This window comes from Neophocaena asiaeorientalis, unplaced genomic scaffold, assembly GCF_003031525.2.
Source record: "Neophocaena asiaeorientalis asiaeorientalis breed wild unplaced genomic scaffold, Neophocaena_asiaeorientalis_V1.1 scaffold447, whole genome shotgun sequence".
In the NCBI taxonomy this organism is placed as follows: domain Eukaryota; kingdom Metazoa; phylum Chordata; class Mammalia; order Artiodactyla; family Phocoenidae; genus Neophocaena; species Neophocaena asiaeorientalis.
In genome coordinates this window covers 2,188,702-2,212,423 of record NW_020174372.1, presented here as the reverse complement: position 1 = coordinate 2,212,423, position 23,722 = coordinate 2,188,702, and the positions used below count along the sequence as shown (strand labels likewise).

Here is a 23,722-nt window from a genome sequence, read left to right as displayed (position 1 = left end):
TACAAAATATTTGTGGCCAATTGCAATCTACTACATTCAGCACTTAATCCTCCAAAGGCTTCTATGTGCCGAGAATGTGTAAGTTGCTGAACGTTGGTAACATGAAATGGCCTGTGTAAGTAATCCTCCTGACCATAGAAGGGCATAGGTCAGGATCCTTGTTACCTTGACTCTGAAGCCTGGCCTCATTCTCAGGAGCCTATCCCTATACCTTCCGAGTTTGTGAAAAAATGTAACCTTCCACGTGAATGTGATCCTCACGCACAGTTTTTGAATGTTTACACTCTTCTGCACTGAAAGGGCAAGAACGTTTGAAACTAGAGAGTTTTAGTGATCAGAGCAGGAAAGATGTGCTTGTGGTATCCTGATACAACTGTATAAAACAGGTGTAAATGTACTGGGGTACTTTGGGGTGAGTAAGTAGAGCCTGGCAGAGGCATTAGGTCTCTTAGAAAAGATGTATCTGAGAGGTATGTTTTGGAAGAGATGGCTGCACAGTGAATATAAGAACCAAATGAAAATAATAACCAGAGTTAAAATGAGGCTACTTTTTGGAAGGTTTTTTTTTTCAAATGAAAGAAGATATAACTGTAAGAAAAAAAAAAAAAAAAAAAAAAAAAGATATAACTGTAAGATAAGTGTGCTCATAAATAAAAATGCATAGCTTGAGTAAATAGGTGAAAGGTGAAACAGATGGGAAAGTTGAATGGGGAGGCTGGCTAAGTACTTTTAAGGAACTGTTTAAATAATAGATATGAGGGTAAAAGATCACTGAAAAGGGAAATGTCATTCAGGGTTACCCTAAGAAGCATAATTTAACTTAATAATGATGGAAAGATGATGAGTATATCCATTCATTACCCAATCAAATGATAACATTGTAGCCACTCAGACATTGCTCTTCAAAATGCTAATGCTTATGTTATTTCTTAATCCAATTATACCTGTTGTTGCATGTACATATTGTTTTGGAATTTAAGTATAGAGGTAGGTTTTATGTGAGCTTTTTTTCTCAATTGGAGAACATGAGGCATTCACCCTTGCAAATGTCAGAATGGAGGAGACTTCTTTTTTCTATTTAAAAAATTTTTTTTATTGAAGTATATAGTTGATTTACTGGAGGAGACTTCTTAACTTTGAATATTTCCTGAGTTAAGTTTATAATCATTGTATAAAAAGTACAAATGATAACTTATATAACATTAAATATTGGTGTTTTACCTAGTTTATATCATCTCACCTTGGTAATAGCTCATTCAGGATTCATTCTGTCCTACTGTGTATCCAAGTAATGGCCCTGAGCACAAGATTAATGCGTGATGTCATTATAAACATTTTAATAGAATTTACTCATATCACATGACTTAAAAATCAATTCATTATTTTTACATTAATCAAGGTTGTGTGACATTATTCAGAAGAATGTATGATGTTTGATGTTATTCAGAAAGATTTATGAAGATTACCTACTTATTTTCATGATGTCATATTCTCTGATATTTAGTCTGCATGGTGTTTTGGGTGTAACTTTTAAAATATACTCTTATCACTGCATAACATAGTGAATTTATTCTTAGGTTGACAAGCATGTCAGTAAAGCAGATAGAGAAAAAAGGTCTATTGCATTAATTATCATCCTGTTGAAATACAAGTTTCATTTTTATATGGTTGCATTCATCTATTTTAGTGGTTCCATTATTAATCCAATTACAATGTGTATATAAACCATTTAAATAAAACTCTGATGCACTTTACAAATAAAGTATAAAGTTAGCATATTGTTTTTTTTAGAAGCCCTATCATACTTTTGCTACACAGAAGTTATTACTCAGAGATTTTGAGATCATTAGGGACAAATCTAGAGCAAAAAATATCCTTTGTATTTTTTGTCAACATGCATAGTCACCGGCTTCTGTTGACTTCTTTTAAAAACTTTTCTTTCACTTTAGACGCCTGTGTTGCTAAAACTGTACAGGCCTACGTGGTAAAAATCGAAATATAAAACTGTATTGGCTAACTAGAATGTAGTCATTGTAGTAACTTGTAACTAGTCTTCATCAAGTATTTAAGCACCTCCTGTAGGCCACGGGTACTACACCAGGAAGTGGGACTACTGGAGGAACCTAGAGAAACAAGTCCCTGCTGTGAGGAGTTTACATTCCTGTGGGGAGAGATAGGCAATAAACAAACAAAAAATGATAAGAAAAAAATCGGGTAATAAGAGGTATCAGTGAATTAACAAAGTTTCAGAGAATACCTAGGATTTACAGTGTGGTCTCCTTGAGGAGGTGACATCTAATTTGAATTCTGAATGAAGCCAATTCAAAGAAGTGAATCAGGTCACTTAAATTCAGTTCACCAAAAGTCGACTCTCATATACTAATTTGCATATTGAAAGGTGGTTGGAAAATGAAATTGTTGGTAGAATGGTGGCAGATATTCTCAGAACATATACACACACACACACACACACACACACACACACCCCTTTGTGAATTTTGTTATTGCTACCAGAAATGTTTGTGAAATAAATTTAAATTATGTTCTAAGTATAAGATCTATCCCTGATCCTTAGTATTAATGAGATGGAGGTGCCTTTCATATTACACTATCTTTTCTGTTTTAACCTGTGTCTGCTGGGCTTGAACCAAGCCATATAAACAGGGTGGGTCATAATGGAATCTTTGGGGAAGGAGTGAAGGGAAAATGTTGTGGATATGTAGTTTTTATGTTAAATTTGGAAAAGAGGAGAAACTGGTGTTTTCATCATAAAACTATAAAAATAAAACTTGACAAATCTTGAATGATTGGTCTGTATAGAAGATAAACTTATCAGAATCTCAGAGGCAAATAGAATAGATTTTAATATTCAGCAAAAGAAGGCATGCATGGATTTCAAAAGTTTGAGAAGCATGTCCTGAAATGTTTTCCTAAAACTACCCTCTTGGCGCTTTAGGAAATTTATCAAAGGCCCTAAAATGATGCAATTCTATTTTAGCAAATACTTCTAAGTGAATTATCAAAATGGCCATATATTTATGTACAGAGATATTTACCTCAGATTTATTAGTAATTGAAAATTTAGGAGAAAATCTATGTCCACAAAAGGGAAGTAAGTAAATAAATTATAAACCTCTGTCCAAGAAAATTCTAAGCAATTAAAAGTCATATTTTGGAAAAATATTTAATGCCATAGTAAAATGCTCAAGGTGAAAATAAAGTATAAAGTGGTAATAATTCAATATTTAAAGGAAAGAAGGCACTATTATACATAGAAAAACATGGAATTAGTGTAGCTACTTTAGAGAGCAATTTGGCAGTGCCTCTAAAGTTTAAATGTGCAGACCCTACAACCCAACATTAATATGATTGATATACCAATAGATGAGTAATTGTAAAGTCATATGTTAGAATACCATTCAAATGTTTAAAGTTAACAAATTGGATCTATATATCTGCAACAGAGATAGATCTATGTATCTCAACAGAGATAGCACTCAAAGCGATGTTGAATTTTAAAAAGCAAGTTGCAGAATGATATATATGTATAATAGTATTTATGTTAAAACTTTAAAATACATATAACAAAACCAAATATTGTTTACATATATACATAAGGAATAAACATATAAAAACATAGCCTCGGGCTTCCCTGGTGGCGCAGTTGTTAAGAATCCGCCTGTCAATGTAGGGGACACGGGTTCGAGCCCTGGTCCGGGAAGATCCCACATGCCACGGAGCAACTAAGCCCATGCGCCACAACTACTGAGCCTGCACTCTAGAGCCCGCGAGCCACAGCTACTGAGCCCGCATGCTGCAACTACTAAAGCCCGCATGCCTAGAGCCCGTGCTCCACAACAAGAGAAGCCACCACAATGAGAAGCGCACACACCACAAGGAAGAGTAGCCCCTACTCGCCGCAACTAGAGAAAGCCAGCACGTGGCACCGGAGACCCAACGCAGCCAAAAATAAATAAATAAATAAATTTATTAAAAAAAAAACAACATAGCCTGGAAAGATACAGACCAAAAAAAGGATGTTAGTTGCCTTTAAGCCAGAGGGGAGGTGAATGGGATGAAAAAGAGAAATTGGATGGGAGTGAGGGGTAGTATTTAACTTCATCTGTAATATTTTTATAGTGTTTTGTTTCTTTAAATAAGCAAAAGTGACAAAATGCTTACGTTGTGAATTTGGAATAGTGGTTCATTGTTTATTAGATTAAATTCTTTTTTTTAATGTGTGCTTTTAGAAATTTCCAAAAACAATGACTGAAAGAAAGTCATCCATGTTTGCAGTGGTTATGATTCAACAGTGAGATTACAGTTCAATTTTAGTTTTCATCTCAAACATCTCTGAATTTTCCAAATTTACAGAATGAATGTTGAGGAAATCAATGCCTCTTAGAGATAAATACATGATAACTATATAGTTACTGGACCTCAGCTGCGTGAGGGGTTCCTAAGGCCCTTACAACTGAGCTGCCTCTAGAATGGTGAAGTATCAGCCACAAAAAGGATGACCCTCCCAGAAACAAAAGGAAGTAGCAGGCTGGCTGCCTGCATGGTATAGAAATGTAAAACCGGTCATGTCCGGGGATGGAAAGCAGGGGCATTAGTCTAAGCCAGTGGGTCTCAAGCTTGAGCATGCATTAGAATCACCTAGAGGGCTTGTTAAAAAACAGACTGCCCCCAGAGTTTCTAATTTAGAAAGTATGGGGTCAGTCCTGTGAATTGTATTTCTGACATGTTCCCAGATGTTAGTAACAATAGTGATGCTTGTCGCAGGACCATGCTTTGAGAACCGCTGGTCTAAGCAAAACCCAGCAGTCGGATATTTGTATTTTTGATTATTGAAATATGAGGGAGACATTTGGCAGAAATGAATCCAATGTTATTATCTGGCAGATATACAAATTACTTAATGGAGTGAGCCAGTCTTGGGGAAGTTGGAGTCACACTGAAGAGCAGGCAGACAAAAAAAAAGAAAGAAAGAAATAGGCATCAAAAAGAAAGCTTGAAAGTGAGGAAGATGAGAGGTGGTCCAATCTAAAGACCACGGAAGAGATTTCTTTAGGAAAAAGAAAGGTAGTAAAATGAGCATGAAAAAGGACTGTAAAAAAAAAGTTTCACTCATCGGGGTCTGTTGCTATTTGGCCAAACTGGGAGTCCAGAATCACACAAAATTCTTATCTCTGTCACATCTTTCACTAGCACCAGGAACTCCACAAGGCTGGAAACTTCTTGAGGACAGGAACTGTCCCTTCCTTGCTCTCTCCATCCTTTCTCGTCCCACTCCCTGCCTCTTTCCTTTCTATTCTACCCCACTCAGCAGCTTTTTTTTTTTTGCCACACCACCTGCAGGATCTTACTTCCCTGACCAGGGATCAAACTCTCATCCCCTGCAGTGGAAGTGCAGAGTCTTAACCACTGGACTGCTGGGGAAGTCCCTCAGCACCTCTTTAGTGCCAAACACAGATATTTCCTGGGGCTTTGGATAAACTGGTGTCTTACCGTCTTTGTAATCCAGCACATAGCATAGTGCCTCGTACATTATAGCCACTCATTAACTGTTAAATGAAACATGAATAAAACACATATGTGATCAGCAGGGGTCAGTGAATGGGAGACAGAAATAGGAAGCTGTGCCTGCAAGCAGGTCATTTCTTTGAGAGGCATAGACCCAGTGGAGTGGGCCCAGAAATGCAAATTAGCACCTTGAGTCACCATTGAGAATGTACTACTTGGCACTATCCTTTACACCCCACATTTTTCCCCAATAAATTTTTGCTGGTTTTCCCATTGCCTGCCAGTATTTCCCACACCCATCCCCATGGTTCCTGACTTTCAGCTATATTAGTATTTGCTTCATTACAACACCTTTAATCTGCCTCAGAGCCAAGGCTGCAATAAGGTGTATGCCTGAATCATGATGCCTTTTACTATAAAGCATTCTCCTGCTTTCCCAATGAAGAGATCTAAAAATAGATTTGGGACCAACTTAAATATGTAGACTTTTAAGAATGCAGATTGAGTAGTTTTGTGTATACTTACACTATGTGTTGATTGAGTTATACATGCACGTGTATTTAAAACAATCTAAACTATTAATTTTTATTTAAATTTTTTAAAGTTTTACTATTATGATATGAATCTTAAGTCATTTAACAAAGTTTTTGAGGAACTTCCCTGGCAGTCCAGTGGTTAAGACTTCTTGCTCCCAATGCAGGGGATGTGGGTTCAATCCCTGGTCGGGGAACTAAGATCCTACATGCCACATGGCCAAAAAAAAATTAAAAAAAGAAAAAGTGATTAGATTAACACACAACTTTCTAGTTGTCAGGTTATAAGAGGTGATAAATATGTTTTTATTGTCAGTTAGAAGGAGGTTCTGTGTGTATATGTGTAATGCCATAATTATGGGTCTATCTCTATCTTGCAATTAGAAAGTTGCAAGAGCAAGCAAATTGTTTTAACTGGAGTAAGTGGATCAAGTTGGAAGAAGAAAACACGTTGAGTTTGACATGTGATTTTGACAGCAGAGGACATAAGAGTGGTTTAGTACACTTACCAGTTTATTCTATTTTTAAAAGTGTACAGCTTAGAACAGTATGGAGGTTCCTTAAAAAACCAAAAATGGAACTACCATATGATCCAGCAATCCCATCACTGGGCATATACCCTGAGAAAACCATAATTCAAGAAGAGACATGTACCACAATGTTCATTGCAGCACTATTTACAATAACCAAGACATAGAAGCAACCTAAGTGTCCATCGACAGATGAATGGGTAAAGAAGATGTGGCACATATATACAATGGAATATTACTCAGCCATAAAAAGAAACAAAATTGAACTATTTGTAGTGAGGTGGATGGACCTAGAGTCTGTCATACAGAGTGAACTAAGACAGAAAGAAAAAAACAAATACCGTATGCTAACACATATATATGGAATCTAAAAACAAACAAACAAAAATGGTTCTTACGAACCTAGGGACAGGACAGAAATAAAGATGCAGACATAGAGAATGGACTTGAGGACACGGGGAGGGGAAGGGAAAGCTGGGATGAAGTGAGAGAGTAGCATTGACATATATACACTACCAAATGTAAAATAGCTAGCTAGTGGGAAGAAGCCACATAGCACAGGGAGATCAGCTCAGTGCTTTGTGACCACCTAGAGGGGTGAGATAGGGAGAGTGGGAGGGAGACGCAAGAGGGAGGGGATGTGGGAATATATGTATACTTATAGCTGGTTCACTTTGTTATACAGCAGAAACTAACACAACATTGTAAAGCAATTATATTCCAATAAAGATGTTAAAAAACAGAAAAACAGTGTGCAGCTTCTCAGTTTTTCATTATTAAATGTAGTGTTTACATATTTACATATGTTTCAGGCTACATTATTGGAATTTTGAAGACATGAAAACATCAGATGAACCAACCTGCAACATCTTGGATTCAGATTGGAAGATGAAGAGAAAGTTTAAAGAATGTGGTCTATAAAGGCGGGTAGTACCTGGAAATATTAACTGACTCACACTGTAAAAATGAGAACAGTTTCTAAACAATAGAGGTTATTTTAGTCCAACATCAAGGTTCAAGACAAAATGTTGAACTAAAAACTTACACTCCTCCCCTCCCCCACTTCAGACAGGTACCAGCATTGGTGAATATGATTTTCCTTAGTCAGAAGCACTCGTTTTTACCCATGTAGACCATCCTTAGGAATTAAATATTGATTATTTAATGTAGATTATAATGGGAAACTGATTTTTTCTACAATGGCAGATTTCAAGGACTTGGTTCCAAACTGAGCCGAAGCTTCCCAATGCATTTTGTACAGTCTGGGGAAAACTGTGCTGCGTTGGCCATTTTTGAAGGCCATGATGCCCTGTAATATAAGGATATCATCTTATTGCTGATATCTTTGGAGAGTCCCAAGCAGACACAGAAAATGAATGGAGGCAAGGAGTGTGACGGAGGGGACAAGGATGGAGGTCTTCCAGCTATACAAGTTCCTGTGGGTTGGCAGCGACGTGTGGATCAAAATGGAGTGCTTTATGTCAGGTGAGCCCTTATTACCTGTGCTACCTCCAAGTTTGTGGTCCCCAGCTGAAGGAGGTACAGTCTGTTCCTCTGAGAGTGTAAATATTGTAACTGACAGCACCTGAACTTAATTTGAATAAATGATCTTCGTGCTGGAAATATTTAAGTGTTTTTATTCTGTACTGTTTTGTGATGTAAATTGCCTTAGGTTACAAGAGAGGATTTTTATGCATTATTTGTGTTTATATAAAATGTCATCCTGCTTATCTCTCTAACAAGGATAAAGAAAAATAGGAAGATTTCTAAAAGAAACTCATGAGCATCATTACTACATTCACAGGAGAATGTAAAATACTGAAAACAGACCCGATGTCTCCTCACAATATTATTGTGTCCTTCATAGTGCTTCAGCTGGCTATTCTGATGTAAGGTTAAGTGTTTTTATCTATAGGCAGTTTCAATTATTAGTTTCTTAATGCCTGATATTAACTAAAAATAATTTCCCTATTTTTTCTGTGCAGTTTTTAATCTATTCCCTGCATATACTAGTAAAAGAAAAAGTCATGATGGAGTCATCTCACAAGTAAAAATCATACAAATTACATATAAATGCCTGCTCTTTTAAATTTTGACAGCCTTTATTATGTTGAACAACTTGAATGAAGTAACTGAACTGTTGGCAAGAAGTTTTAGTCTTATTATTAAACAATTGGCACCTAAGTTCCTTACTTTGTAGTTTATCAGTAAGTATATGATTAGAATACCATAAATCTTTCTTTGTGATGAAGTAAGAAAACCTATTACAAAGAGAACTTTTTAAAAAATGTCACATTGCATCATTACATTAATGTTGTTACTTTCATTGTGGTTATTTGTATCTCAGCTTCAACGGAATTCTCATTTGTGCAAAGATGTATTTATATAAATGAAAAATTTTCCAGTATATAAACCCAAATGATTTCATACTATAACAACTCTACTGTCAGTTCAGATTCTGTCCTGGGTTGGTTGGTTGGCTGGTTGGTTGTTTGTTTTGTTTTGTGGAAGGTATTTCTTGAGGTAAACTTAATGACCAATTGAAATTCTTTTGCACACGTGTTTTTTGTTTCTGTAATATTCAAGCTATGCTCTATATTAATTGAGGTGAAGGGATAAGAAAGCAGGGAATGTGGAGCTCACCCCATGGTAGCTTAGATGGATGAGGACACACGGAATAACTTTCTCAAAGTGTTTCTATTGTCAGTGCTGTTAACAAACTGCCAGAAATACTTTGTTATCAATGTATCAATAATATAGCAAGATATCAGTGTTATGTTCATAGTTACGGTTTTCCTAGTCTGTAAGGAGCAAATATATATTCAGCTTAGAGCAAATAACTCCAAAAATCTTGATAATTTAGTTTGGGGGGGATTTTGTTTGTTTTGTTTTTATTTTACTTCATCTTTATCCCTATGAAAGATAAATCAGCTTTTCAGGTTGCTGAGAGTTAGGTTAAAGCAAATTAAGTCTGGGAATCTGTCAGTTATCTTGCTCCTGACTTTTCCAAGTCTGAGTAGACTTTACTATCTGTTAGTATGAGTTTGAATTCTCCCAATCCAAATCTGTACACTAAAGATTATTTTGGAAACTAACTTTGCCAGATAAAGTAAGACACCTTCAAATAAATTCAGCCAGCATGGGTTTGATTTCTTTGTATATAACTGGTTAAATTACTACTTGAACATGTAGAAGAGGCTAGCCCTCCTTCTATAGCTTCCTTTGCAATATGCAGTTTGCTTATAAGTTTTAGGTTAGTCTCCAGCTGCTCCTGCCTCAGGGTGGCATTGAGGCTGCACATTAAATTTCCCACCTGCTTCCAATCTTTTAAGCTTTATCTATGCCATAAGACTTGTAACTATTTTTATGTTAATTATTACTCCCAAAAGTTAATTAAAGAGCTGCACCTAAAGGAAAGAACCCAACTGACTGATTGAGAGGAAGTGTTTTTAAAGTGTCTAGAGTAGAGTACTCATAGAATTCAGGAATTCTTGTCTTCAAGTTTAATTTTACAATTAGCTGCCTCTAGGATTCATTCATACACTTTTTTAACTGTAACACATTAGGCAGTTTCTTTTCATAAAATTCATGAATTCTTCACATAACTAGTGATTTTGTTTTATCAAAATTACCAGACCTCCAAAAACATCTTGCTGCCCCTACCACTAGGGTGGAACTCCAGTCTGTAATATGGGAATTATTATTCTTTGCATATCATCTGAAAAAAATTGTTAGCCCAAATAAATGAGAGAGTTAACAAAGTTGAGGATTTTAATTGTGATTTTCTACATGTGTTAAGTCACTTATATGATTGTCCATAAGTAAAATACGAATTGCATTTTAAAGCTGGTTTATTTATAGACACCAAACTACTACCTGTGTTTTTGTAGAAGCAGAATAGTCTACCCGTGGTAATGTAAAGCTTTGTTTATGAAATGGAGATATCGTTTCTGGTTAAACTTTATCAGATGGCTTAAGTGAACGTTTTGGTAAATAGTCATAAATAAAAGATATTCTTGAATAAAAAGTATATAATAGTTTTCAAGACATAATATGCATGTAAGCTGTAAAATCAGTACATTAATAATAGAAGTCCTAAAATGCAAATTGCCCATTTTAAACTAATCCTCATTGTAAACAAACATTAGAGACTTATCCTGTCATCAGGATTAGTACCTAATATGTAGACTTAAATTTGATCAGTATTCATATATCATACTAACTTCTGTGACCCAAAGAGTAGTAACGTTGAGAGCACTATCCAATCACCAGCCGCAAGGCCTGCAAGGCACCTTTCTGCCCCCTAAAACCCTATCTCCTCAAGAGTTCCCCATCCTTATAAGTACGGCTTGGATCTTCAGTAGAATTTGAGCTGGGTCACATTGATCTATCTTCAAAGAAACACATGAATGAGGGAGGAAAAAGAGAAGCCTGTTTTTACACAGGGGCAGCTTGGTTCTAGACTCCAAGATTAAAGGGAAGAACTTGTTAGCTCGAATTTTTGTAAATTTAGTGACTTTCTGGTTTGACCTCCAACGTGTTCCTAAATTTCAGTTTTTCCTCAAACAGCTTTAGAAGTAGATCTTCTAGTTTAAAATGATAATGATTACTTTCATGTAGTTTTCTTGTTCCTTTCTTATCTGCTCTTTCTTAAGAATACATTTTTCCCATCCTTAGTCCACTCTTGGTTGTCAAAATACTTTTATTTATTTTTCTGTGAAGATCTGTATTTTTCTGAGAAATATTTTGGTCAGAAGAAAGGGTGATAGTGTTAAAGGCTATAATTTAGTAGCTAACATAATACTGACAAAGAAAATGCTTTTCCTTAGTAGGAAAATATTTCATAGGAAAAAACCCTGTGAAGGACAGTAAGACTATAAATTATGCCGTTTTTCATATAATATGTGCAGTCAGAATTATTTCCTGATGTTTTTTTAAACTATTTTCACAGTCCCAGTGGGTCTTTGTTATCTTGCTTGGAGCAGGTTAAAACATACCTGCTTACTGACGGAACATGCAAGTGTGGCTTGGAATGTCCTCTTATTCTTCCCAAGGTAACCATTTCGCAATAGATGTATCAGCAATTTTTCATTTTTTAGGTGTTTCATATATTTGCTTTTCTCATTTGGCATTTCATTTTTATATTACTTCTCCAATCATTTATATATTTTAAAGTCTTAAATTATATATCTTTTGCATGCATTTTGGAATGCTTAAAGATTGAAGAAAATAGTTCAAGTCCAAGAGTCATTTTCAAAGGTGACAAACCTATATTCATATTAAATATTTCATCAAAACCCCTTTTGCACCGTTTTATTAGAGCTATACCCATGCTCACTATTTAATAGTGCAGTATTTTTTTCCCTCCTCAGTCTGCAATGTTATTTTTAGCACTGGTGTTGATAGATCTGCCACAAATATTTCTTAAATTACAAAGCTGAACCCTCATAGCCAAAAGTGAAACTGTTTTACTCCTTTGCAAGGTAAAAAGTAAAATCATTTTAAATGATAAAATATTTACTATAGAAACATGTCATTGTTTTCTGGGTATCTATAGTAGTCCCAATCATAGAACTAACGATTAATAGACAAGTTTTTCTTTTTTATTTGTGTCACCTCATTCACAAAAAAGCACTTGAAACAGCTTATAAGTATATACACAATAAATATTTTTTAAAATAGATTGGTAGATTTTTTAAATCAGTGAAAAGGTCATATTAATATAGCAATAAAGTAAAGCCAAAGGAAAAGTTAGCATATAGCAATGTCAGATTTTTAGGGTTTCTTAATTGTACTTCATCTGTTTTTGTACTGTTATAACATCAGGAAGTATCTAAAATTGGGAACATTATCAGATACTATTCCTTTCCATATATTTATCTTGGCTATCTCAAAATTAGGATAATTCTCATTATTTACCCTGCCACTAAAAACCATGAGTTCAGCAGAAGTATTTATTCCATTATATATAAAGTTGCTTTTCTTAAATTTAAAAACTTGAGAAAGTTGTATATAGATTTATGGGTTAATCTATGCAAAACTTTTTTTTAACAAGGGGATCTTTTTACTTAATATTTTTACAGACATATTTTAAACAAAGGCTGTGCTTTTTCCAGGTGTTTAATTTTGATCCTGGAGCTGCTGTGAAACAGAGAACTGCAGAAGATGTTAAAGCAGATGAAGATGTCACAAAGCTATGCATACATAAAAGAAAAATCATTGCAGTGGCCACACTTCATAAAAGCATGGAAGCCCCACATCCTTCTCTGGTGCTCCCCAGTCCCGGAGGAGGAACAAGTATGTAATATGGTGAAGGTTTTAGGGATTTTTCCTCCCCCACTCCTCTCCTGGAGGAGTCACTAGAAATCACTTTGCCAAGCATTTTCTGAGTCCACTTTTCAAACATGCACAATGCATTCGTTTAAAATTATGTATGTTTTATCATTTTATTGCAAATAGCAAATTAGTTCTGAAAAATTCCCATGAAGTTGTCACCCAAAGTTTCCTATCCAAATCATTTAGTTAAATGAGGAAAATAAACACTGATTAGCACATACAAATGCTATGGAGGTACATAGAGCTGAGCTAAAAAAAGAGAAAGTGCCATTGGTTTTTAGGAAACAAATGTGGCCTTTTTCCTAGGGCTGTGTTGGAATGTGTAGTATCAAGTCCTTAAATGCAACTAGCAATGTTATCAAGAACTGGCAGTGTTATTCTTTCAGTCATTTAATAGCTCCATATTGAACACCTACTAACAAATCACCTTGCCGGGAATTTTTTATACCTCCATCCAACACATACATGCACACACGCTTGTATGCACACACGAATTTTTTAAAAATTTCAAAGCTGCAGAAAAATTACATGAACAGTTCGAGTACCCTAGATTTACCAGTTAACGTTTTGTTTCAGGAGTTGCAGATATCGTGACAATTCACCCCTAAGTATTTCAACACACATGGATGTTCTCTTATATAAACCACGGTCTAATTATCACATTCAGGAAATTTAAAACTGTTATGATAGTGTTATCTAATATGCAGTCTATATTCAGATTTCTCCAGTTGTCCTAATAATATTCTTACAGTTTTTTCAATCCAATCTTTTTTAAAATCCAGGATGCAAAGATTGTGCAACTGCAAAGAGACGTTACTTTTCTTTAATCTACATCAATTCCCCAGTCTTTTTAAATCTTTCATGATGTTGATACTTTTGAAGAGTCTAGGCCAGTTTTATAGATGTTCCTCAATTTGGATTTGCCTGATTGCTTCCTCATATTTATATTCAGGTTAAACATAGTTTGATAGGAATACTGCATAGGTGATGTTATATCCTCATTAGGAAGCACAGCAGTTTATCCCGTATTGATGACATTAAGTTTGATTTCTTGGTTAAAGTTATGTCCATTATTGAGGTACATTTTCCCTTTATGATTTATATGTAATTTGTGGAATTGTACTTTGAGGCTGAGGAACTTCTTTTTGTAAGGGCTAGAATACGAACTCTCCAAAATATTACAATTAACACTTGAATAGTAATTCTGGATAAAATACAGCTGAACACCAAAGCATTTGTTTATGAAAGATAAGTAGCATTGTTCTGCAGAGTTCTGAAAAATAAGGATGAGGAATATAACTTGTAGTGATGAGAGAAAGCTTTATGGTAGAACTCAGATTTGAACCAGCCCTGGAAAATGGTAGGATTTAGACACATAAGGGAAATAAGAAAATTCTTGTCTAGGATAAGTATAGCATAATTAAGAAATGATGTGGAAACTAATGTGACTTGAGTGGAAAATTAAACCTGCATAGGTAAATTGAGGCCAAATTATTGATAGTTTTAGATACAAAGAGAAGCAGTTGTGACACCAAACAGGTCATTAAAGAGTCACACTTAGAACTCATGTGAAGAGGGTAGGGAAAGACAAACTTGGCAGTTATTAGCAGAGAGCTCCTCTCCAATAACCCTCTAACCTTTAAACTTTAACAGGAATGATCAGAAAAATTTGCTCCACTAAGGTATGTAAGAAAAAAATATATTTTAGTGAATTTTTCTTTTTCTTTAATGAGCTATGTTTTTTAAATTAAAAGATATTGCAACAACTTAAAGACATTTAACAGTAATAAATTATTTAAAATTTATCATTAGCCTGCCACCTTGATGTCAGTATGTTTTCATTTTTGCATCTTACCTTGCACATGTGTTTGCACATGCTCATATCTGCTGCCATTCTCACTTCACATCACATCAAACCATTTCAGCTCTGTCTACAGAGTCTGCCTTGTTTCCTTTTTAATGATTGGAGCAGAATCTTGGTCTAGGTCCTTTGTCCTCCTCTATGCATACAAGTTTCATTATTGAAATTAAAGGTAAATATTTAACTAGTATAGGTATAAGAGGTATATCTCCATCTCCTTTTAAAATGATATACTTTATTGGATTAATTTCTACTCTTTTACCAACTTCAGACATAGCATTTATTTCAATTTTCTAATTTTAAATTATATTAAAAGGTTGTGATTTAAATAAAGATTAAGAAGACTCATGTAGTAGTTTTCACCTCTCTTTATTTTACATGCATAAACATACAACACCTCTTTCGAAAGGTCTATTTAGTATACACAAAAGCACTTGATGAGTACCTAGCATTTACATTTGCCAACTCTTGTAATACTTTAGTTCCTAACTGCAGCATAAGAGCAGCATGACTTCTGTTTGTTTATCTGTTTAGTATCCCTTTTATTTTAAAGATGGTAACTATTTTTCCCCAGTATGGAAGAAATTCTTTCTAAACGACAGCTACTTTCTAAATTCTGTTGAATGTAAAAATGCCAATGTCTATATTTTTTAATCATTGAATTGTAGACAGCTATATAAATGAACAAGAAAAGACACAACTTGGTGGCTTTATTACTAAAGAGGACACAGTCAGTCCCGTAATAATGTTAGTGACGTTAATACAGATGACTATGTTCTCACTATATGCCAAGCTCAGTGCCCCAAATATTTTTCATATGTTATTTCCTTGATTACAAACTGTAAAAATCTTTCTTTAACAAGAAAATGAATTCAGTTGAGTTTATCTGCTGCGATTTTCTTTTATGATTGGTTCTCAACTTTTCATATACTGTATTATGTACAGAAATCACTCTATCAAAGAATCTCTACCGTGCCAGAAACAGAAAGCCCACATTTCCCAAGAAAAATATACGTTCACTACATTCTCTTACTTCTTGATTGTACACTACCAAGACTTCTGTTTATCCCAGGTTGAGAACCACTGACTTAGAAATTGTTATGTTATGATTTGACCTGTATACTACTCAGCAGGTAGGAGAAGTTTATTTATCTTAAATGTGTAATTATCCGTTTAAGTAAATATACCTCTGATTGCAAATGAATCCGAGTATACTTGCTGATATGCTGTAAGTCTAAGAATTGGGATGGCCAATGTATAGTATGAATAGTACCACTCTTATCTCCTGTGCCTCTAATAGACTCATTGGCATTTTCTCATGGAGTCCAGCTAGAGCTCAGCACCCTTTTCAGCATAGCTCTCTAAGCAGCCACCACCAGTTGATGGGAATTGGTATATGAAACTAATTTTATTTGCCATCCCTGTTTTAGAAGTCACAACCTTATAAAATAGTTAAACTTCCTTTGGGGCTAAAAAAACTTAAACCTAGAATTCTGACAGCAAATGAAAATTCTGTATGATGAACCAGGTTGCTTTTGTTGCCTGTATTCTGTCTGATCTCTGAAAGAACTGAAGGGATTCCAAAAAGCCAGCGAGGGAGCAATGCACTCTGTAAAAAGAGAATACTCAATTGGAGCCCAGTACTGAAGATTTTTGCACTCTGACTAAATTTTGCATAAGAATTCTATCCTAATAAAAGAATTGCAGTCTTTTACCTAATTTGGTTGACTGAGGCTGGTTTTACAACAATGACTAATTAATGGCAAAGAAATTGAAGTGTTAAAGTATTGCAAACTTGATATGAAGTTTAGCATGATTGTTTAACTTCACTGTATTTACCGTTGTTATCACTCCCTTTGTAAAAGATTCAGAATCTTATTTACTTAATTCACAAAAATTAAGACTCTGTTACTCTCACAGTGAAAATATTGGGTTGAGGAAGAGTTTTTGTAGCTGTCCCGAGGAGGTTTCAGTAAGGTTATACAAACCTTTATAGGGCAACAGATTTTCTGGTGAAAATGGCAATTCATTTAAATCACTCAAGAAAATATTATGCCACACAGATTACAATTTTCTATTGTAACTGTGTTCTTAATTCAAATCCAAAAAATAAAATCATCATCATTTCCATCTGGGCTGTCATTCTTGATTTTGCATATTATAAATATTATTAGAATGGCTAATGTCAGTATGTACGGATTCAGATCCCCATCCTTTCTCAACAGACATGAGGGAAACAAGCATAATGAGCAGTTATTGAGAACCTTTGTTCAACTAAGAGAGAACAGTGTGCATCTTTTACAATCAAAATTTGTTGTAGAGTACAGAACTTTTTTTTTAATTTCCAAGAGTCACAGCTTCTGTTTGCAGATTTCTTTTTTCAGATGCCCTCCCTTCCCCATTTCCTTCCCTCCCTCCATCCTAACACAAAAGAATTGAGACTACTAACAGATTTTTTTTTTTTTCTCTTTCACATCAGATGCAACTCCAGTAGTACCTTCACGGGCAGCAACTCCAAGATCTGTAAGAAATAAGTCTCACGAAGGAATTACAAATTCTGTAATGCCTGAATGTAAGAATCCTTTCAAATTAATGATTGGATCATCAAATGCCATGGGAAGGCTGTATGTACAAGAACTGCCTGGAAGCCAGCAACAAGAACTCCACCCTGTCTACCCCCGGCAGAGATTGGGCAGCAGTGAACACGGACAGAAATCTCCATTCCGTGGCAGCCATGGAGGCCTGCCCAGCCCAGCGTCGTCAGGTTCCCAGATATATGGAGATGGCTCAATCTCTCCAAGGACTGACCCACTTGGAAGCCCTGATGTTTTCACAAGAAATAATCCTGGTTTTCATGGAGCTCCCAATTCTAGTCCTATTCACCTGAATAGGACTCCTCTTTCTCCCCCTTCAGTAATGCTACACGGTTCTCCTGGACAGTCATCCTGTGCAATGGCTGGAAGGACTAATATACCTCTTTCCCCAACCTTGACTACAAAGAGTCCAGTAATGAAAAAACCAATGTGTAATTTTTCAACTAATATGGAAATACCACGAGCAATGTTCCATCACAAACTACCCCAAGGCCCACCTCCCCCTCCTCCACCTTCTTGTGCTCTTCAGAAAAAGCCATTAACATCTGAGAAAGATCCACTTGGCATTCTTGACCCTATTCCTAGTAAACCAGTGAATCAGAACCCTGTTATCATTAATCCAACTAGTTTCCATTCAAATGTCCACTCTCAGGTACCTGTGATGAATGTAAGCATGCCTCCTGCTGTTGTTCCTTTGCCAAGTAATCTCCCTTTGCCAACCGTAAAACCTGGCCACATGAATCATGGGAGTCATGTACAAAGAGTTCAGCATTCAGCTTCAACCTCCCTGTCCCCTTCTCCAGTGACATCCCCAGTGCACATGATGGGGACTGGAATTGGAAGGATTGAGGCATCGCCCCAAAGATCACGCTCATCTTCCACATCATCAGATCACGGAAATTTCATGATGCCACCTCTAGGACCCCAGGCCACTTGTAGTGGTATTAAGGTTCCACCCAGGTCACCAAGGTCAACAATAGGGTCCCCAAGGCCATCAATGCCATCAAGCCCTTCTACCAAGTCCGATGGACATCATCAGTACAAGGATATCCCTAACCCATTAATTGCTGGAATGAGTAATGTACTAAATACCCCAAGCAGTGCAGCTTTTCCTGCTGCATCTGCCGGAAGCGGTTCTGTAAAGAGTCAGCCTGGTTTGCTGGGAATGCCTTTAAATCAGATCTTGAACCAGCACAATGCTGCCTCCTTTCCAGCAAGTAGTTTACTCTCAGCAGCAGCCAAAGCACAGCTAGCAAATCAAAACAAACTTGCTGGTAACAACAGTAGCAGCAGTAGCAATTCTGGAGCTGTTGCTGGCAGTGGCAACACTGAAGGACATAGCACTTTAAACACCATGTTCCCTCCTGCTGCCAACATGCTTCTCCCAACAGGTGAAGGGCAAAGTGGTCGAGCAGCACTAAGAGATAAGCTGATGTCTCAGCAAAAGGACTCACTGCGGAAAAGAAAACAGCCACCTACCACAGTGCTGAGTTTGCTCAGACAGTCTCAAATGGATAGTTCTGCAGTTCCTAAACCTGGACCCGACTTGCTAAGGAAGCAGGGTCAGGGGTCGTTTCCCATCAGTTCAATGTCTCAGTTACTACAGTCTATGAGTTGTCAAAGCTCTCACTTGAGTAGCAATAGTAGCCCGGGTTGTGGGCGCTCAAATACTGCTTTGCCTTGCTCTGCTAACCAGCTGCATTTTACAGACCCCAGTGTGAACTCCAGTGGTCTTCAGAATCCACTGACACAGGACGTACCTTTAAGAGGGGAAGCCGTGCACTGCCACAATGCAAACACTAACTTTGTTCACAGTAACAGTCCAGTCCCAAACCACCATCTCGCAGGTTTAATAAATCAGATTCAGGCTAGCGGGAACTGTGGGATGCTCAGTCAGTCGGGCATGGCCTTAGGAAATTCATTACATCCCAATCCACCTCAGTCAAGAATTTCAACGTCCTCCACTCCAGTGATACCAAACAGCATTGTTAGCAGCTATAATCAAACAAGTTCTGAAGCAGGTATGGTTTTATTAGAAAAAAGTACCCAAAGGTACTAAACTTTTATACGTTTTTTTAAAATTTATACCAAAATATTTATTATGATAAGAAATGATCCTTTCCCCATTGTGAAATTCTCATCATTTCTTTAGTATTTATAATTTTATTTACAGAATGCTAGGGATTTGCCTCAGAAAAAAATAACAGCCAAGAGGATTCCATGTGTTTCCGTTATGTGTCAACCTGTGTCATTTTGAATTTTGTTCGACTTTCAGTTGGTTCTATAACCATTGGACTCGAAACTACAAAAGAAGCCATAGAAGGCAGGATTTCCTGGTTCATGAGACATGTACTTGGTCTATGCCAATATAAAAGCTGTTTCCCCTAGCTCTTGTTTGTATTCAGGTAAATGAAGCTCATTTGGAAAACCCCCCAAAAAAGGCAGAAATACATGGATTTTTTGTTCTTGCTGCTGACCAGAAATAGGTGAATGAATAGGAAGAGGTAACTAGAAGTTGTATGAAGTAGAAAGCTGTCTTCTAATGTGTTTTCTTATCCTAGTTTGCTATCCTTTATTATTATTTGTTTGAAAAAATTCATAAATGGATATTGGCTACTCCCTTTTTTAAAAAGGTAATAATTCAAGTTTTCCAATAAAAAAGGCTTGAAAACCTGATTTCCAGAATTTTTGATCTTGAAATTATTTTACAGTTTTCTTGGAGAACTAAACCATTGTTTTTACCATTGACATTATGGTATCTCTTTATCCACTATTAATGAAGGAGACAAATTTATTTAAAAGTAGACACATTAGAAAGAACTATATTTTATTTCAGTAGAGTCCTCAGAAATTGTTACAAAAAAACGTAAAGAAGCACTATAGAGATAAATTCATTGAGACATCAGAAAATTTGACCATAAGAATACTAGAAAGAATACCCATAACCCAACAATAACGATTTGAGAGATTGGTGGGAAATGACAGGGAGGAAATAAAAGATGAATTATTCAGCTATGAAAACAGTGGGCTTTTAAAACCAGATTGCTACTGGAAGTGGGAAAACTGCTGAGGCTTTTAATAATCTATTGTGTAGATATATATAGACTGTGTTATACCACCATGCTGGAAAGGCATTATGACCTACATGTCTTTGTTGCTGATAGTAAAATCAAGTGTTTTCCTTCCTGGTGTCACTACTTTTACCTGCCATTCTCCACAACTTGTGTTATGTGTTATGTTTTGATGTCAGTATTTAATGAAGAACTGTTCATTGACCTCTTCTGTTAAAAAGAATATAAGGTGAAGATGATAATTGAAATGATTAGTGCCTTCTTGATAGTCTTAGTCTAAGGAATCTCATGAAACTATTTTTTACGTGTTTAACAGGATTCTTATTCCGAAGGGGCTTCCAGCTTTTCAGTGACTCATATTCCTTTTTAGATAATCCCAAGCAAATGAAAATTTAATCTTATGCATTTATCAGATTAAGATTACATAAAATCAGTAACTATTTAAAAATACACTATATTTATTAAGCATACCTTCAATCATTCAGATGAGGCATTGTTAGTCTCATTGTATTATATCTTTCAGTTTTGATACCCCTTACCTCAACTTACTTTGTTTCAGGTCTAAGTTCATATTGCAAAGTGTACGTATTTTATTAATGATGTATTTTAATTTATCTATAATGGAAAAGACCAACATTTATTTATATTCTTGTTTCTTCTGACTGTCAAGTTTTGACTTATTTTATATAGTCTTAGACATGTATTTTCTTGTTCCATGCATCTCTGTAAAACATCAGATCTGGATTGCCAGTGCTGGGAGTGTCAAAACACACATGTTGAAAATTTACTAATATAAGTAAAGTGTTAGCATATAAATAGCTAAAAGGGATGAGAATAAATGTCTAGTAATGATATGGATGTGACCAATCATGTGTAAGCTAACAGAAAGCATATCCCTGATAAAAATCTAGGTCAATAAGAACGTTTTAAAATAGTAACCTAATAAAATTAAATACTGCTTAATGTACATAGTTCTGATGTGCAGCTGGTAATAAAAATGGGTAGATTTACTAATTAATATAATTCTTTTGATGAGCTGAATATTAAAGAGGTCTCTAATATCATGTTTCTTTTAGATACACAGTGAACTGTGTCAACTGAATGTACTGTTATTATAACTGCTTAGCCTGAATGTTTATTTTCACTGACATTTATTCATCCATCAAATAAACACCAAAGCTGGGCTTTCAGAGTGAGACAGCTGATGACGGTTACAACTATCCCTTTAAGTTTTGCTGAGTATTCCTAGCATACTTGTAAGACATTAGAAGAAAACCACATTTTATTCTTAAAATGTTGCTTTTAGCTGTCATTGAGTACCTATGATGTGCCAGGTGATTTGCCTGTATTATTTCTAATTTGTGCAGTTTTCCAAAGTATAAGGTACTCTTGTCCTCATTTTACAGATGAGTACATTGGGCCTCAGAGAACTTGAATAACTGTCCAAGGTCATACATAATTGAATTAGGATTTGAACTCAGGTTCATCTGATTCTAAAATCCATTTTCTTCCCAGCTGCATAAGTTTTCATTTGAAACATCTAGTTGTGAAAAATACTGTTTTCACTTTCAGATCTTTAAAACTACCCAACAGATAGTGAATCAAAGCATATCAATGCATGTTAGGAACTATGTTTGTAAACTTTTGATGCACTTTTAGACAAAAGTCAGTAATTTTGCCTTCTCTATTTGGACTCTAATATCCTAGTGTACAATAATTAGGATGTTTGTGCCAATGCAGATGAAATGTCCACAGTATCAAAAGAACTACCCCTCATTTGTGAATCACATTTGGTAACCTTTATTTGAATGAATTTGTATCACCTCACTCAGATAAAAATGGGTTTCCTCGTGGGTGATGTGTCAATAGGCCTTTGAAGAAGGCAACTCTGCAGACGCTAGCCCTGCCATTCCAGGTGTGATAGCACAGTGAGGGTGAAAGAGACCCACAGGTAACATGGCCCAACTCTTCCCTGTGGTGAGTTGTGGAACTCAAGTGACCTCCTGCTCAATCCAGTGCCTTTTTTCCCCACTCTCCTAAGCAGCAGCTCAAAAATGTTACATTAAGACCTTATTTAAGACCAGAAATCACTCTGAAAACGTTTAATTCGATTGGCTATTTGTTTTCAAAAACTTCTTTTAAAGAAAGTTTTTCTATCATAAACAGCCCAAATATTTATTTTTTAGGCCTATATGTGAATACCAGTCCATATTTTAAATGTATTAAAACTCATATATGAGAATCGGAGGCAAAGTAGTTAAAAAAAAAAAATTAGATTAAAGGTACGAAATGCTTAGAAAACATTTCAAAAACTTAAGAATATACAAGGTTTTATTAATTCTATTTGGTGTTTTGAAATTGCCTTTCCACTAAAGCTCTCTAAACACTTTGCATTGTAAAGTTTACAGGTTTCTATTAGCTTTTTGGATATGAAATTACAAGTGAAGTTTAATATTTCCATGTAACAGATTTAGAAAATGACCAGTAGGATACTTGGTGACATTCCTCAAGTTGTAAAGCAAAGCTCTGGTGGATCTGGCAACCAAACCCCAATCAGTTCCTGATTCTCAGTCCAAATACTCAAACTGCTGAATGCAGGTATGTTCTGAAATCCATCACTCGTGTACATTTAAAGCAACTTTCAGTTTATGAAGTGAGATAAGTTTCAACACTTAAGTGGTTCCAGCACGTGTCCTGTGGTGTTTTGGTTTAGGGAGGAATTCAAAATCAAGTACCCCTGACTGACAAATTTCATCAAGTCCATGCCTCTTTGGGCCTCTGACTGCTGCCCATCTGTTTACCATAGAACAAAAACACACATGCCAGTAACCTGGGCCTCTGCAGAGGACCCAGCCCTGTCAGTGTCCACATGACAACCCATCCTTCCATGGCCCTGTGGGTTTTCACAATTTTCAAAGAAGCAAAAAGATTTAGATTATTCTGCTAACCAACTTAATAACTGAACCTTACCTCCCTCCAATATGATAAAGTCATTAAATATAACTTTTTCACTTTAAAATGCCTTTTATATTCTTATTTTTTTTTGTAATAAAAAACATTTAATCAACTCTTCTAAAACACATGAAAATGTATTCCTGTGAAAGGGCAGAGTATGAGTTTGTACCAAAAGAGAAAAATAATTCAATCATTTATTTGCCTTAACTCTTAAAGATATACATTGACTAACAAGAATATAAATAAACCTATGAATAAATATTTGCTCATGAATATTTATATATATATATATATTTTTTTTTTTTTAACTCTGGAA

The 23,722-nt window shown here is 35.7% G+C and overlaps 1 protein-coding gene across 5 annotated transcripts in view; it reads left to right on the top strand.

The window, feature by feature from the left end:
- MBD5 (methyl-CpG binding domain protein 5) overlaps positions 1-23,722 on the top strand; it is a 153,648-nt gene that overhangs the window by 90,330 nt on the left and 39,596 nt on the right. For 3 of the 5 annotated variants that reach the window (XM_024756260.1, XM_024756256.1, XM_024756257.1), the window contains exons 4-7: positions 7,402-8,074; positions 11,541-11,643; positions 12,706-12,886; positions 17,266-19,401. In XM_024756260.1, coding sequence (XP_024612028.1) covers positions 7,962-8,074; positions 11,541-11,643; positions 12,706-12,886; positions 17,266-19,401 — 2,533 coding nt within the window. In that variant the 5' untranslated portion in view covers positions 7,402-7,961. Of the gene's footprint in view, positions 1-7,401; positions 8,075-11,540; positions 11,644-12,705; positions 12,887-14,578; positions 14,608-17,265; positions 19,402-23,722 lie in introns of those variants that run through there. The other 2 variants (XM_024756258.1, XM_024756259.1) reach the window with 2 other exon arrangements.